The following is a 16,854-nucleotide window of genomic DNA, read 5'->3' as shown; positions in this document are numbered from 1 at the left end:
TTTACTATGTATATAATGGTGTTATCCGCATAGATGTTTGATATGCGGGCTATAAATGTTTTAAATAAAAAATTGTGACACAATATCCACGCAAATTCTGCACAACTGACGAACTCTGCTGCAACCACCCCTACCCTACCCCCAGGCTCCCCTCATATCCACAGTTCATACCCCTTTTCACCCCCTCTGACATAAGAAGAACAGCCCAGGCTGGGTGGGAAGGAAACACCTTTCCCGCACCACTTTCCACACAACCAACCCACTCTACCCACTACCAGAATGCCTTTCTACCCATCAAAAATTCCTCTCTCTCTCTCTCTCCCTGCCAATCACCAGCCTCTCCATCTTTTACCAGTCACTTTACAGTGCTCAGTCTTTCCTTTGTGCCCTAATAAAATCTCATCATCCAACCCACACCCTCCTCTCATTACCATCCCCTCCCATCCCTAACCTATTTCTCCCACCCGTCCCCCCCCATTACTCTCCCCTGCTCTTTCGGTGCCAAGGCTCATATAATGATATGCACCCACCAGTCTAGACTGGCGGGTCCCTTCTATCTGAAGTCCATCATTTTACATCCAGGATGTTGTGTTCACATGATTGAATCATATAAATTTGTAATCCTTTGAAAATGGCTCTCATATACATGGAATACGGACCCTACATGGTCCGTGTTTCAGAGAAACACTCCTTCCTCAGGGGTCCGGGATGTTCAGTGTATCACATGTAGAGAGTAATGAGAAAACAACGTAGTAATATGGTCGTCAAAATGTTCAAATCTGATGCGAAAATTCTCCTTCCGTGCTGATGCACAGGGTGAGTCCAGCTGCTAGACTCGCCCTGCGCATCAGCTCAGAAGGAGTTTTGAAAATTTTGATTACCATATTATTATGTATATGAGAGCCATTATTAAAGGATTACAAAATTACATGTTTTTGGGTTTTTTTAATAAAGATTCTTGTCCTTGTACATTCCCATCTGCAGTTTCTTCCTTGTTTTTGGTGTTCGCCTTTTACTGCAGACTTGTTGGATTTTTTTGTTTTGCTTTGTGTTCACATGATTTACATACATGTAGAGCTGGTGTAAATGCTCATGCCTAGCGTGTTGATGAACAGGTGTAGATTATAATATTACATAATCTGGGCTTCTAAATGCAAGTCCACTCGCCCTCTGCTCAAACTCCATCTGCGTGAATGCCATCTGCAAGGTACATTCCACTGAATACTGGTACATACCTATAGGATACTGTGTAGATAGAAAATGGTTATTTATTGAATTTAGCCCTATATGACACCCCAATTTGGGTGCCAAAAAACATGCTTGCTGAGTGTTATTCTCTAATTGGCATGTTGATTTGGATGGTGGTTTCTGTGCCCAACTTTTAGGCATTTACATCAGCTGCATCCTGGAGCGGTGGTGTAGCGAGGGAGGTTAGCACCTGGGGGGCGAGTGCCCCACATCACTGAGCCATGCACCCCCTACTCTTCCCTGCCACTTAAGCACCCCCTACTCTACCCCACCACTTGAGCAGCCTCCCACCCCCCCACAAACCTCTTGAAATGTTCACTGGCAGGAGCAGAATCTTACATTTGCTGTTCACTTTAGCCTCGGCTCCCTTATGACGTCATGTCCTGGTCCCGCGACCAGGAAGTGACATCAGAAGGGAACTGAGGCTGGCTCAAGCAGCAAGTAGAGAAGATGCTGCTTGTGCCAGTGAATGTTCCAAGCGGTGCACGGGAGGGACAGAGAGGAGGAAAGGTAATGGCGATGGAGCCCCCCATGAAGATGGCGCCTGGGTCAATCTGCCCCTGTCCCGCCCTTACAACGTCACTGCCCCTGGAGTAAATCCCCGGGCCTAAACTATGTACAGATCCCCCCAAATCTATAGCAGTGCGCCTACCTTTAGTGAATGCCCTGACCTGTCCAAACCCTTCCCATGGTTATGCCCCCTTTTGAGTTACACGCTAAAGAATTTTCACGCTCACCTTCATAGAATAGCGCTTAGGAAGATGCATGCATACATACTATTGCTAGCTAATGCCAGTAATTGATTGTAGTGCCTAATTATTGATGTAAATAGGCTTATTCTTCAAACTGTGCATGCGCTCAAATATGTACATGCAATTTTAAGCACCATTTATAGAATTCCCCTATTAACGAAGGTAAGTGTCCATCTATGAGCATCAGTGACTAAAATGCCATGTTCTTGTCACCTAAAGCTACACAACTGCTTACAGAATTACCACCCTGTGTTTGATATAACCTGGTTTGCTTTGAGTGTTTGAGCACACCAAACACAATACAGCAAACCCCCCCCCCCATAGGGCCTCAATGAACAGGGACTTGACTTTATTGACCCAACACGAGCCGTGTTTTAGCGTACAATGCCTGCATCAGCAGTCGGCAAACGAGCAATCTCGTAGTCCTGTGTTGCTTCACGTTCACTTTCCTGCTGAAGCAACACAGGACTTCGAAATTGCTCGGGCTTTAGGACTGATTCCGATCGCTGAAGGTCATCGTATTTTGCAGGGGGCTGTACGCCGAAACACGGCTCGTGTTGGGTCAATAAAACATCCATGTTCATTGAGGGCCTTTGTGCTTTTTTGTTGGATTGCTTTGACTGTTTGCCACCAGAGTTGAAGTCTTTTTTCTTTTCTCTCCCCATTTTTGATTATCTTGTTTGATTTTGTCAGTGTGTATTATTTACAGAAATTAAAATTTTGATTAAAGCACCGACTAACAACATAATTTACATGGATGTTTTTTTGGCAACAGTCTTTGTTGTTATCTTTGTTTCTTGTTGTTTTGGTCGATTTACTACACAACACCTATTTGAGAAGTCCAAAAAGGCACCTAGATTCAGTCCCAATTGCACCCACCTGTGTTAATGCAGAAGTTTACACTTACTCCGAAGAGGTAAAAAAAAAAAAAAGTGCAGGTACTTTTGCATTATGCATTTTTAAGTTGTGCATTTATTTTTGTTTATATTTTGAACCTAGGACAGTGGTCCCCAACCATCAGGCCAATCGGGTTTTCAGGCTAGCCCTAATGAATATGCATGAGCAGATTTGCATGCCTGTCACTTCCATTATATGCAAATCTCTCTCATGCATATTCATTAGGGCTAGCCTGAAAACCCGATTGGCCTGGTGGTCCTCCAGGACAGGGTTGGGAACCACTGACCCAGGACAATATGAGACTTTACAGACTACGGCCCAGAAATATCAAAGAAACAAGTTAATCTAATCATGCATTTTTTAATGGGTATAACTCAGGGGTAGGAAACTCCGGTCCTCGAGAGTGTATTCCAGTCGGGTTTTCAGGATTTCCCCAATGAATATGCATGAGATCTATGTGCATGTACTGCTTTCAATGCATATTCATTGGGGAAATCCTGGAAACTTAACTGGAATACGGCTCTCGAGGACCGGAGTTCCCTACCCCTTGTATAACTGATGGGCAACTGGATGGACCTTCATTTAATACGTTACTATGGAGGAGCTCCAGAATACTCTGATAGTGCCTAGCTGTTTCCAATCTATTATGATTTGATAAAACAATCTCGAACCGTTCAAGTTTATTTAAAAATTTGATAAACCCACTTTTTCAGAATTTCAAAGCGATGTATAATAAAATGGGGAAGACAGACAGTTTGTTTGGGAGACAATGACTTACTTCGGACAAAGGGAGACTGTAAAACGAAAGGAAATTGGAAAGAACTACAATTGATATAGGAAAGAGAATGAAGGAGTGAAACATAAGGGAATAACTTTACAAAGAGAAAGCCCTGCGTGAATTGAGGTTCAAAGTCAAATTGAACTCAGAAGGGTTCTTATTCAAAGGCATCCCTAAAGAGGTGGCTTTTTCATTTTCCTTTGAATTTATCTAGGGTTTTTTTCTTCCCTCAACTGGGGCGGTAATAGATTCCAAATTTGAGAGGCTGTGACTGAGAGCATTACCCAGCTAAGGTCCCCTTGCCGCATAAGGATATTTTTTTATCGCTGGTTGCTGCATTAAAAGCACCGACACTCATAAAATTCCTGACAGGGAAATCTAAAGAGGCTATTATCAGAGGAATAAGCATTAGCATAGGAAGGCAAATAATTGCGTTTTCAGCATTTTCTTAAATCCTCCCAATACAGAATTGCAGGGCATTCCATAATTCTATACCAGCCACAGATATCATTGATGCTCCGATCTTAACATATGTGGAAAATGCTTTATAAAACTGCTCCCTGTATTAGGAGTCTGCAGAGATTGCATCTCTTTACTGTTTGGTTCTTTTTCCATGATTTTGAGGTAAATTTTCAGTTTGTTTTTCTACATTCATCTTAATGGCACAGAACTTTTTAACATTCACAAATCAATTGAGCGTGCATTAATTAGCATTGTTAAAGTGCATTAAATTATTTTACAATCACTAAAACTTGTTAAGACATAAACTGTGTTGAGAAAACATGTAGAGTAATTTTCTCTTAAAACACCACCTCACATCCGATTATCTACAAATAGCCACAAGGGTTTCTACATCAGAAAGGATGTGGTGGCAGCTTACCAACCTCTATTTAAAGCAATCATTTACATATCTTAAATCAGACCAAAGAAAATATACTGTAAACCGTGCAGTACCTTTTTAAGTGTAATATTAGGATTTTCGGTGCTGAGTAGATGCTGGACTTTACTGATGTGTCTTGCTTTGTTTCACAGAAAGAACAGTGCATTTTGTTGCCCCAAGTTAGAGTGTCTTGTTGGAAGAAACTTTGAAGACATTCCTGCCAAGTACAAATATTAAAAGGAAGAAGGTCTTACTGTTACTTTAATTCCAATTATTCTGCCCTATCTGGGATTTATTCACTACCTTTTCATGAAGAGATTCATCCAAAGCAGTAGGTACTGTTTTTTCTTATCTGTCTCTATAGGCTTCCAATCAATCTATGCTACCTGGAGTAATGAAAGGTTAAGTGACTTGCCCTGAGTCACAAGGAACAGGCAAGGGCTGAACTTCTAGAGAAAGACACAGTGATAAAATTTGTCATTGTCCCCATCCCTGCAGGTAACCACGGGAAACCATTCCCCTGTCATTCTTTAAGGAGGGAGGAATGGGCACAGCCACTGACCCTCAAGCCTGAGGTTGAGCTAGACACTAAGAATGACTGACACGGAATGGTTTCCCATGGTTATCCACGGAGACAGTGACAAATTCGGTCACTCTGTCTTTCTCTACCCAACCTCAGCAGCTCATCCACTAGGCCACTCCTCTACTGTGAGTGCACCGATTGAGCTGTTCTCCACTGGAGAGAGTAAGGGAAGCCATAGTATGCATTTTTCTGTCCCTGGAGGCCTCACAATTAAAAAGAAAGAAAGAAAGAATTAAAAGCTAAAATGGGTTTTGAACCTGTGACCTCTTTTCTGCTTTCCAGTTACCTACTCTTATCACTCAGAGAGCTATGTGGATTAATGCTGTTCTATAAAAAGTGCTTTGGGATGTGCACTCTTTATAGAATAACACTGGATTTGGCACTCAGCTTTGGACATGAGGATGTAACCTGGTATGAATCCAGATGCGCAAATTGGGAACAGATCCCCGCTATTCTGTAACACCGTGCACATCTTTTGTGACAACCTCTGACCTGCCCATGCCCCTCCCATGGCAGAGGCGCTTAGCCACGGCATGAGCCTTAGTGGGCCTGGCCCACCCAGTTTGGGCTCAGGTCTGCCCAACCAGCAGCAGAGGACTTTGGATAACCTATTTCCAAGTCACTGGCAGCAGTTCCTACATACTGCAGGTGGCTGTCCTGAAAGCCTTCCCTCTGACGCGTTTGCATTTTGTATCAGAGGAAGGCTTCCGGATCAGCTGCCGGCAGAATATAGGAACTGCTGCTGACAACCTGGAGAAAAATGCATAAGAAATGCTGCGTGGGCTGGGAGGGTGGATAGGGAGGGAAAAAGTGGCTACTGCACAGGTTGAGAGGGGGTGAGAAGGGAGGGAAAGAGAGAAGCTGGGCAGCTGCACAGAAACTTTTGTGCCTGCCTAAAATTGACTGTCTGGCTGGGGTGTCAAAGTCGGTCCTCGAGGGCCACAATCCAGTCGGGTTTTCAGGATTTCCCCAATGGATATTTGAGATCTATTTGTATGCACTGCTTTCAATACATTTTCATTGGGGAAATCCTGAAAACCTGACTGGATTGCAGCTCTCGAGGACCGACTTTGACACCTGTGGCCCACTACACCTCTGTCCCTTGGCCACGCCCCTTACTGATTTGCATACAATCCAATTTAGGTGCCTGCTGTTACAGAATGGCGCATAGCCAGATCTGCACCCAAATCATAATGCTAAGTGCTTGGCATCTCCCATAATTAAATCATTGAAGCCCATTAACTAATTATTTGTTGTGTTAATGTGAGAATCTGGGGTAAGTGCCTAGATTTATGAGCCAACCTTTTTAGTGGATGCCATGCTGGGATGAAGCCCGGCAACGAATGCAAGAAATCTTTGGATTTTGTAGAGAGCTGACTTATGAAACTGTCATTTTGTGTTTTGCTATCTTATTGAATTTATTTTTTTTTAAAAAGGCCAAATTCAGCATGTTTTATTATGAAAAAATAGTGCAGTTTTTTCTTTTCCTGCATGGTGGGCAGGAGTCTGTCTTACGCATAAATATGAAGCCATGGCTGCTGTTAGGTGATGTTCAGTTTTGATATTTTAAGAGGGTTTGGACTCTTTTTAGATGACTATTGTGGAATACATGCTAATTGACTTTTCTTTCTGGTCTGTACTCCCAATTCATCTACTTTTACAATTTTGATAGGGGGGGGGCTTAAAGGTCATTAGATTAATTGTTATATCAAGTTATTATATTTTATGAAATTCAATAAAGACTTTTAAAGAGAAGAGGAAAAAAAAATTACAAAATAATGACCAAATGGCTAATAAGCTTTAGATCAGTAGTCTCAAACTTGTGCCCCGGGGGCCACATGCGGCCCACCAGGTACTATTTTGAGGCCCTCAGTATGTTTATCATAATCACAAAAGTAAAATAAAACAGTTTCTTGATCGTGTATGTTTCTTTAGCTATAAATGACAATATTAAAATTAAGACAGCCAAAAGAAAAGATTTATAGAGTTTTACCTCGTGCAAAATTTCTTTAACAAAACATTAACTTTTTTGTCTGAGGCCCTCCAAGTACCTACAAATCCAAAATGTGGCCCTGCAAAGGGTTTGAGTTTGAGACCACTGCTTTAGATGTACCTCAAGGTAGCAGTGGATCCTTGAAGGAATAGGGAGAGAGAGAACTGTGAATAGCTCTGTCTTGAAAGTAGTGTTATCACAGGCAAGACATGTGATCTCGTAACGGAGTTGTCCCTGTAACAGATGGCTGATGACTGACCAGTCAGAGCAACAGTTTAGCAAGCTGCTACTTTCTCTTCTGCCAGAATTTCTTCTCTTGCGTGACTGTAAATAAAAGAAAAAACACATAAGAAAAAATAGTTTCCCATTGGGAGACAGGGGCTGATTGAGAGAGCATGATGGAAACAAGGAGAGGCGATTGTCCAAGAGAATGCATGCTGGAGACGAGGAAGAGTGGACACAGGGAGGGATGTGAATATGAATTTGGATTCCAGTGTTAGTAAGTAATACAAGGGTTAATTTGTGAGCTAGAGATGCCTGAATAAAGAGAGAAAATTGCTTGTAATGTAGGTCAGTATAAGTCTCTGTGAACCAAAGACTTAAGGTCAGTAATAATTTTAACAAGGCTTGAAGATCTCAGTAAAATAGAAAAGAAGCCAGATGGGGGGGGACGACAGATGGTGTCTCTTGGAATGTTTGTATTAATTGATAAGAAGACAGTGTTTCCGAAGATTGACCCAGGATCCAAGATGGCCGCTACAGCTTGCTGTTGAGCTAGACACCGCGGATCTTACCTTTGTTTGAATTTCCTTTAATTTTGCCGAAATGGATGGGTAGAAGCGTCGGTAATGCCTCCCGACACCCTGCTGTTCCCCCAATCTGCTCCATTGATGAATTGCTGCGATGCCTACAGAGGGAATCGGAGTTGTTGGGAACCCGCCTGCAGGAGACACTGGCGGGGAGTGACCCAGCGGTTTATCTCCCTGGGCTTGATGCCACCTTGAGTCACGACATCAGACCGCTGCCCCTGCAACCTCAGAGAACGAGCTCTCCGCATGTGCTCAACATGTCCAAAGAGGCGGTGTTTGAGCCACGGGAGGCTGCTGAGGGCTTGCTGGAGATCCCTGGAAGGGACAGTGTGTTTCCCCTGAGAGACTGCCTGAGGAAGGACTTTCAGTGGAGACGGATCAAGGCAGTCAAGAGGTATGCTTAGGAGCTGAGAGTTCCCCATCTTTTTCAATGGCAACTAAACCCCCAGAAGTTACTCTGGATGCACTTTGGTAATAAAACTTGGGAACTCAATTGTGCCACAAGTCAACAAACAAGGAGAGAGATTAAATGAACAAGCAAAAGAACTTTCTAACTTAGAACAAGATACTATAACACTTAAAACTGATTTATTAAAAGTTTCCACGGAAGTGACTTCGGGGAAAAAATTCAAGAAGCCCTGATAATAGATAATACTCTTCTAAGGAAAAAATTGGAAGTTTTAGAAAATTTGGGTAGAGCTAATAATTTACGTATATTACATTTTCCTAAGATACCTGTGGTCACCCCAATAGAGATGGTAAAAAGGTTCTTTAAAGAAATTTTGCATATTCCGGAACAATCTATGCCTCCCCTTCTAAGAGTTTACCATTTACCACAGAGAACAGATCAAGAAAAACCTGGGAATGAAAATCTACGAGAGACCCCATTAGATGTCTCCAACTTATTGGATTTAGTTCAATACCAGTGTGTTTGTTATTAATTTTAACACCAACCCTCTTCAATGATAACAAGAATACACAAACTAGGTTGGCATGTTCAAAGGTAATTGGTTTTTCTGAAATACCTCAGCCCCACCACTCCACCGCTATGTTTACTTCAAAAAAGCGGGAGGTTTACGTAGTAACTCATCATAGGTATTGATTTTCTAAACGCTGTGTCAATTTTACAATATTATTACTATTTTTATAAACTAAAGTAGTATATTTTTATCAACTAAAATAGTGTAATACATATACTTAGCTTTTACACACAGCTGGACCTGGGAGTCTGACCCGACATGTTTCGCACGAATAGTGCTGTCTCAAGGGTCTCCCGAGGCCGCCGTTGTCATCCGACTCACAAGGACATGTTTCGCACGAATAGTGCTGTCTCAAGGGTCTCCCTATATGAAAGCAAAAAGAACAATCCTTAGGGAACCGGCAGTAAAGTCTTTTTTGAAGTAAACATAGCGGTGAAGTGGTGGGGCTGAGGTATTTCAGAAAAACCAATTACCTTTGAACATGCCAACCTAGTTTGTGTATTCTTGTTATCCAACTTATTGGAGACATCTGATGCTTCTATTGCTTCTCCAGCTACACTTTTGCTGACGGTAGTTATACAACCGGATAAAGAATGGATTTTAAGGATGTTCTTTAAGAATAGATCTAAGGAATTTTTGGGACATAAAATCCAGATGTTTCCAGACGTCTCGAGAGAGACACAAAAAAGGAGACGCCAGTTTTTGATCTTGAGACCAGCAGTGACTGAGATAGGAGGTGCTTTCTACTTGAGATTTCCCTGCAAGTGTGTGATTAGATATAGGTCTTTAAAATATGTTTTCTTAGAACCCTCAGAGTTATCCAGTTTCATATCCCTTAAACGCCTTGAGAGAGAAGTGTAATATTATTACCATCATATTTGAAAGTGTAAGATTCCCCTACTCAGTAGTTAAGCTTTAATTCTAGATAGGATTGTTAACCTTTGCTTTCTTTGAAATCACTCTGATGTAAATCTTGGATCTCTAATTGTGGACTTGAGGTAGATTTAGCATACAGTTTAGTTTCTTCTTTAGGGTTCCTTTTACAAAGGCACACTAGCGGTTTTAGCGCACGCTAAAATGCCGCACGCGCTAGCTGCTACCGCCTCCTTTTAAGCGGGAGGTAATTTTTCGGCTAGCACGCGCTAATCCTGCGTGTAAGCTTAAAACACTAGCGCACCTTTGTGAAAGGAGCTCTTAGTTTGATGTATAAAAAATTTGAAAATATTTGCTCAATCTACCTTTCTGTACAAGTGTATTATGCTTGAAAGTTATTGTGAAAATATAAATAAATTTAAAAAAGACAGTGTTTCCTTGTTTGAAATGTACTAAAAAAAAAAAATCAGCCTTGTTAGCAACTGTGCATTTAGAAAGGGGTTCTGGGTTGAGATAATTCAACGATGACAGTAAGTTCTGAGGAGGGAATGGAAGAGGACCCTCGTAACTTACTTTTCCTCTGGGACATCTTGCAAACATAAGAACAGTGAAAATGTTATCTGGGAATTAAAAAAAAAAGAAAAAGAGAGAGACACATACTGAGCAAACTCACACTGCTCTTTTCATGCCACCATCTTGGTTGGTCCCCGTAACTTACTTTTCCCCTTGGGTATTTTGCCAACACAAGAACCATGAAAGTTTATCAGGGAATTTATCTAATACAGGTATTGCTATCGTCATTATAATAAATAAGTCTTGTAGCAATACTGGGGTTGATACATTCTGAGCAATTTAACTGGCCAGAAACGGCTTCTGGCAGGTTAAATTGTCTGTTCAGAGCTAACAGCTAATTTTCAGCGGCCCTTAACCCGTTAGCATCAAACTAAAAACTGTCTATTTGGGGAGTGTTCTAGGGGTGGAGACAGTGCTGATATTCACCAATTAATGAGCCAGGTTAACTACATAAATAGGACCGGATAAAAGTCAGTCCTACAGGGTTTCAAGGAAGGACTGGATAAATTCCTGAAGGACAGGGGGATTGAGGGATACAGATAGAGGTGGAGATAGGTTATAGAAAGAGTATAGAAAAAAAAAAAAAAAGAGGGATTATAGGGCTTAGATAAGGATCACCTTACAGGCTATAGGCCCGATGGGCCACTTCGGGTGCGGACTGCTGGGCCCGATGGACCTCTGGTCTGACCCAGCGGAGGCAACTTCTTATGTTCTTATGTTCTATCTTCATGCTGAATATTGCACTTAACCGGCTATGCATTAGTCTGCTCTAGAAGCCCAGAAATTCAATGACGGTGCCTGGACATGGCCCAGTATTGAATTTCTGGTTTTAATGCTGCCAACGCCAGCTGAATATCGAACCCATTGTTTCATAATTTTGGAATGGCAGAGGGGGAAGCATAAAGATACAGGGCTCAATATTCAGCCGCTGGGAGGCAGCCCGGATAACTCTTGCAGTTGGCGCTGACTGCGGATATTCAATGCTGGACCATTTTTGATGGCCAGCATTGAATATCTGGGGAGAGGTTTGGGTTTGAAAAAGTTAACCCCCCCCTCCTTTGCAAAGCTGTGCTAGCGTTTTTAGCGCTGGCTGCGGCGGTAACAGCTTGGACGCTAATAGGAATTCTATGAGCGTCAGAGCTGTTACTGCAGTGGCTGACGCTAAAAACGCTAGCGTGGCTTTGTAAAGGTAAGTCAATATTCAGCATTGGCAGGTTAAGTTTATAGCGGCCAAAAATAGCGCTGCTATGCACGTGGTCCGATTTGGCCACTAAACTTAACCATTCAGGGCCTGATTTTTGGAAGCGCCACCTGCAAAATGGGCGCCTACCGCCTGTTAATCACTGGTAGGCGCCACGTCCAGAATTGCATCTCATTTTTATGCAGACGCCTTAAATGTAGGCCAGTGTTTTTACAGGCCTAAAATTAAGACATCTGACTCTTGCCTACAGAAGCGCCTAGGCACGTCTACAGACGCCTAAGGCCACTTCTGATTTAAGCCATGCCTACACCAGACTTAGGCACCATAGGTGTGCCTAGACGCCTCCATACATGTGTGAACGATGTCTACATTGTAGGTGTCATTCACCACATTGATTTAAAAAGAAGCAAACACGAATCGCTATTGGTCCATTAGATGGCAGTAGGATGCCTACATTTGGGACACCGTTTTGAGAATCAGGCCCACAAAACTGAAATTTGGCAGTTATCATGTGATCTAGCCAGTTAACTTATAACCACTAACCGCAGATATTCAGCAGAGATAACCGTTTATCTCGCGCTATTTGTATTTAACCAGTTAAGCACTCTTTATCCGGTCTGCGCTGTTTCTAATTGGTTAGATAGCGCTGAAATCAGCCGGACAGTATAGCGTGTCGCTGCTGTGCCTCTGGACTTGTTCTATTATATGTCCCAAGCACGTGACTTCTGATAATAACTTAGAATAGACCCACGTGCCTTATATGTGTTCAGTCCGGTTTCAACAGAACCAGCTAGGTGCTCACCTTTCCCAGCTCCTCGTGCAGTCCATTCAGCACATAGATGAGCAATTCCTGAGCATCGTGTTGAATTTTCCTTCCAAAAGGCGGATGGAGCTTGCTAACAGCCAGCTGAAAGGCTTCAGGTGATATATAGTTATAATCGCCAAACCACATATTTTCCATTAAATGGGCAAAATTATTAGCAAGCTCACCCCTGCCCCTTAAAGGATAAAACCAAAATATACAAGTTTAGTTGTATAAGAATTTCATCATTATCAGCATCGTTTTCTATCTTAATCAAAATGGATGCACTGAAATATTAATCTGTAAAAATAATAATACGAAACTGTGAGGTGTGGAGGTGATAGTCACAACAACTAAGAAAAAACACTCCACAAAAAGAAAATCAGACTCAAAACACCAATGAAATTTATGCTAAAAATGAAAGAAAAAGCCTCAGTATTGGGTGAGTCACATGACCCTACCTCCTCCCCATCATCGGCATAAAAAGCTTTCATATAAACATAATTTCAATGTGATGTGAAAAAATTTCAGTGAAAACAATCTACTGACAAAATAGGCTATTGCAGTATGCAGGATCAAATCAAGGGATGGGTCAACGATCGTTTTGTGGTGTACTGCCACTGCCTCAGGACCACAGAACCTGACAACGATGGTTTTGTGGCATACTGCCTCAGGACCACAGAACCTGACAACGATGGTTTTGTGGCATACTGCCTCAGGACCACAGAACCTGACAACGATGGTTTTGTGGCGTGCTGCCACTGCCTCGAGACCACAGAACCTGACAACAATGGTATCATGGTGTGCTGTGACTGCCTCAGGACCACAGAACCTGACAACGATGGTTTTGTGGCATGCTGCCACTGCCTCAGGACCACAGAACCTGACAACGATGGTATCATGGCGTACAGCCACTGCCTCAGGACCAGAGAAGCAGAGAATTTACTGCTCAATTATTGGTGCGAGTGTCAGATTCTGTGGTCCTGAGGCAGTGGCAGTATGCCACAAAATGATCGTCGACCCACCCCTTGATTTGATTCTGCATACTACAATAGCGTATTTTGTCAGTAGATTGTTTTCACTGAAATTTTTTCACATCACATTGAAATTATGTTTATACGAAAGCTTTTTATGCCGATGATGGGGAGGAGGTAGGGTCATGTGACTCACCCAATACTGAGGATTTTTCTTTCATTTTTAGCATAAATTTCATTGGTGTTTTGAGTCTGATTTTGTTTTTGTGGAGTGTGTTTTCTTAGTGGTTTTGAAATATTAATCTGCCATAAATGCATATTTTGCATTAAGGGTAATGTTTTGCATAAAACCAAAAGGTTGATGACTGCACACTTATATTGTGCATTTCTCCTGCCCAATGACTTTATAATGGTAACGTATAACCAAACTCCTTAAAAAAATAAATAATGCGGTGTGAAGTTAGCTTGACCTTTTTTTCTCCTGTTGCAGCTTTTGCGAAACAAGGCCTGTTGGCCAAAGTCTCTTGTTGAGAATTAAGAAGAGAAAGAATAAGATTGTGAATGGAACTCTTACCCGCTTGGATTACAATCATCGTTTGATTGGAGTGAAACGCTGCGAAGAGAAAGTGCAGCTAAGTGATATTTTTTGATTATCTTCTCTTCAATGTTTGAAAGGTCGTTTTGTTGCTCCACTTTATTATTTTTTGAATTTTTGAGCACAGTGGATCGTAGACCGTATTGATTTAAAATCATTTTCGACCAGAGGAGGGTGTTTTCTCCTGTGGATTGTTTTTTGTACTGGGCCAATGAGAATAACACGGACTCACTAAAAAGAGACGTTTGTCTCACGGTTGGAGTTTGTCCTTCAGTGATTTGTGGTCCATAGTGGTAGAAAATTTTAATCTTTGATATCGGCATACAACCACTGCTCACAAAATTAACTGGACACCAATTTCTATTTTTGATAAATGCACAACATGTTTCGTCACACTGGATAAATTGCCCTTATATGGAAGGTTGACTGTGACTCCCCCCCCCCCCTTAGTGGTAGTACTATGAAACTACTGCTATGATTCCGAGCTGCCATTTTGAACCTTGAGCTGATAAAGCAGGAGCAGAAGAGGATAGTTCCAGATCCACCCCACTAGACTACCAGAAATCACTTCTGGATAAAGTCCCAGGGGTAGAAGATGTTTAGAGGGGGAGTGCATGGAAGAATCAGGGAGATTAAATCCTAGGTGTGGGATATCAGAAAAGGCTTGGAAGGTGAATTGGGCAGGGAGGCATTGGATCTAGGGGGACTGGAGCATCAGACAGCAATCCAGAATTTGTGTGGATGCCGGCTGATATTCAGTTCACGATAAATCCCATAATCTCAGTCAAACCATTATAAACAGTTAGGTTGCATCCAAATATTAAAATCCAAACACATGCCGCAAAATAATAACCAGCAAGTAGTGACACTTTTTTGCAGTGGACTTTCAGAATTGGCAATCACAATACAAAACATTCAACTGTGAGCTCACAGCCACTAAACTTCATTAGTCCAATATTTAAAGGTTTTGCAAATCTTTTAACTAATTTGTCCAAACTATCATTGTTACATTACATTACACTTATCCCTCCTTATTCGCGGTTTCAGCAATCGTGGTTTCAATTATTCACGGGTTTTAGCTGGCTGGCTCCCCCCCATTACGTCAACTTGCATAGAGAAATCACCAATTTCAAGCTTTTAAAAAGAAAATTACTGATTCCCAGCACTTTCTTCACTGTGTTTTGCCTCTCCTTCAGGAACAGACCAGGTCTCCCACCATGTTAATTGTGGTTTCACCATATTCACAATGTTTTTTTAAATAGAAAACAACAAATAACATATGAAAAAGTTATTAGCGGTTTTTCTGTATTCGCGGGACTGTTAATCCCCTATCACAGCGAATACAAAGGGAGAAGTGTACATTCTAACTGATATTCCGCCACAGCCCTTACGAGTTCATGGTGGATAACAATATATTTCTATTACTGGGAACAAACCCAGTTAAACATAATGCAATGACAAATATTCAAATAGAACATTAGTCTAATCTAGTAATTTCTGAGTCCCTCTATGCCTCAACAGGTTCACAGTAGAAGATAAATTTCAAGATAAAATTTTAAACAAGAATCTTTAAAAGTTTTCTAAAAACAATATATTGACCTACTGATCTTATTAAAATAGGAAGATCATTCCAAATGAAAGGAGCCTGATACAAGAAGGATGCCTTCCATTGAACAAATGATCTAATTGTCTTTGATGAGGGAAATTGAAGCTAGAATTGCTTCCGTACAATATGACCTGGTCTTCCTGCTTGTAATGGAATCAATTCCATTTATTTATTTATTTAGCCCATCCTCCCAAAAGAGCCCAGAATGGGTTACATGAGTACATATACACTTCTCCCTCCGTATTCATGGTTTCAGCAATTGCGGTTTTGATTATTCACTGTTTTTAGCTTGCTGGCTCCTCCCCCCAAATTACATCAGCTTGCTTAGAGAAATCGCTGATTCCAAGCGTTTACAGAGAAAATCGCTGATTTCCAGCACTTTCTTCATCATGTTTTGCCTCTCCTTCAGGAACAGGCCAGGTCTCCCACCATGTTATTTGTGGTTTCACCATATTCACGAAGGTTTTTAATAGAAAACAGCAAATAACATATGAAAAAGTTATTTGCGGTTTTTCTGTATTTGCGGTTCTGTTAATCCCCTATCACAGTGAATACGGAGGGAGAAGTGTAGTATAATTGAGACAAATATGGACAAGACGTATTTGGAAAGCAAGTGGTACAATGATCGAGTTATAGTAAAATAGAGATCGTCTGAGAAACACTAAGTAACTATAACTATACATGCCATAAACAGCCAAAAAGCATTAATTAACTATCCCCCCTTTTACTAAACTCTATGAGCATCAGGAGCAGTGCGGGACATTCAGCGCGGCTCCCAGTGGCTCTGAGCCAACTTGCTTTGGCGGCAAACACCCCCTCCCCCCCCCCCAATTGCATCACTTCCAGCATCCCTCCTCCATGGATTTGTTATGTCTCCTTTCCTCGGGCTGGCATCGCTCTCCACTAGTCTCTTTTTTTGCCTTCTGTCCCCTTCCCCATGGGTCTGGCGTTGCTCCCTCTTCACTCTCAATCCCCCATGGTCCTCTATGTCGGTTACCAGCAACAGCAACTCGACAGGCTGCCTTTGGCCAGCCCCTGAGTCTTCCATTTGCCGGGTCCCACCCATAGGAAATTGCAGCAGTGGAGGCAGAACACGGCAGAGCGAAGACCCAGGGGCTGGCCGAAGGCAGCCTGTCGTTCTGCTGCCACCTGCAACCAACGTAAACCTTACAGGGCTGCAGGAGTGTGAGAGAAGTGAGCAAGAAAGGCTTAACCTGTGGAGCAGGTGAGGTCATAGGCTGGCTATTTTGGCACCCTTAATCGCTGGCGTCCTTGTCCAGAGCTGAAAAGAAAATATGGCTTCTAATAAC

At 42.0% G+C, this 16,854-nt stretch overlaps 1 protein-coding gene across 1 annotated transcript in view; it reads right to left on the bottom strand.

Annotated features, from left to right (window-relative positions):
* The window catches only part of USP50 (ubiquitin specific peptidase 50), a 45,861-nt gene that overhangs the window by 9,771 nt on the left and 19,236 nt on the right, over positions 1-16,854 (bottom strand). The window contains exons 4-6 of the mRNA XM_033920776.1: positions 12,370-12,565; positions 7,252-7,455; positions 4,630-4,772 (exon numbers count right to left, since the gene is read on the bottom strand). Of these exons, the coding sequence (XP_033776667.1) occupies positions 4,630-4,772; positions 7,252-7,455; positions 12,370-12,565 (543 nt within the window). The remainder of the gene's footprint in view (positions 1-4,629; positions 4,773-7,251; positions 7,456-12,369; positions 12,566-16,854) is intronic.

Source organism: Geotrypetes seraphini, chromosome 14, assembly GCF_902459505.1.
Source record: "Geotrypetes seraphini chromosome 14, aGeoSer1.1, whole genome shotgun sequence".
Classification (NCBI taxonomy): domain Eukaryota; kingdom Metazoa; phylum Chordata; class Amphibia; order Gymnophiona; family Dermophiidae; genus Geotrypetes; species Geotrypetes seraphini.
Note: the sequence above shows the minus strand (reverse complement) of the source record. Positions and strands in the feature narration are given on the sequence as shown.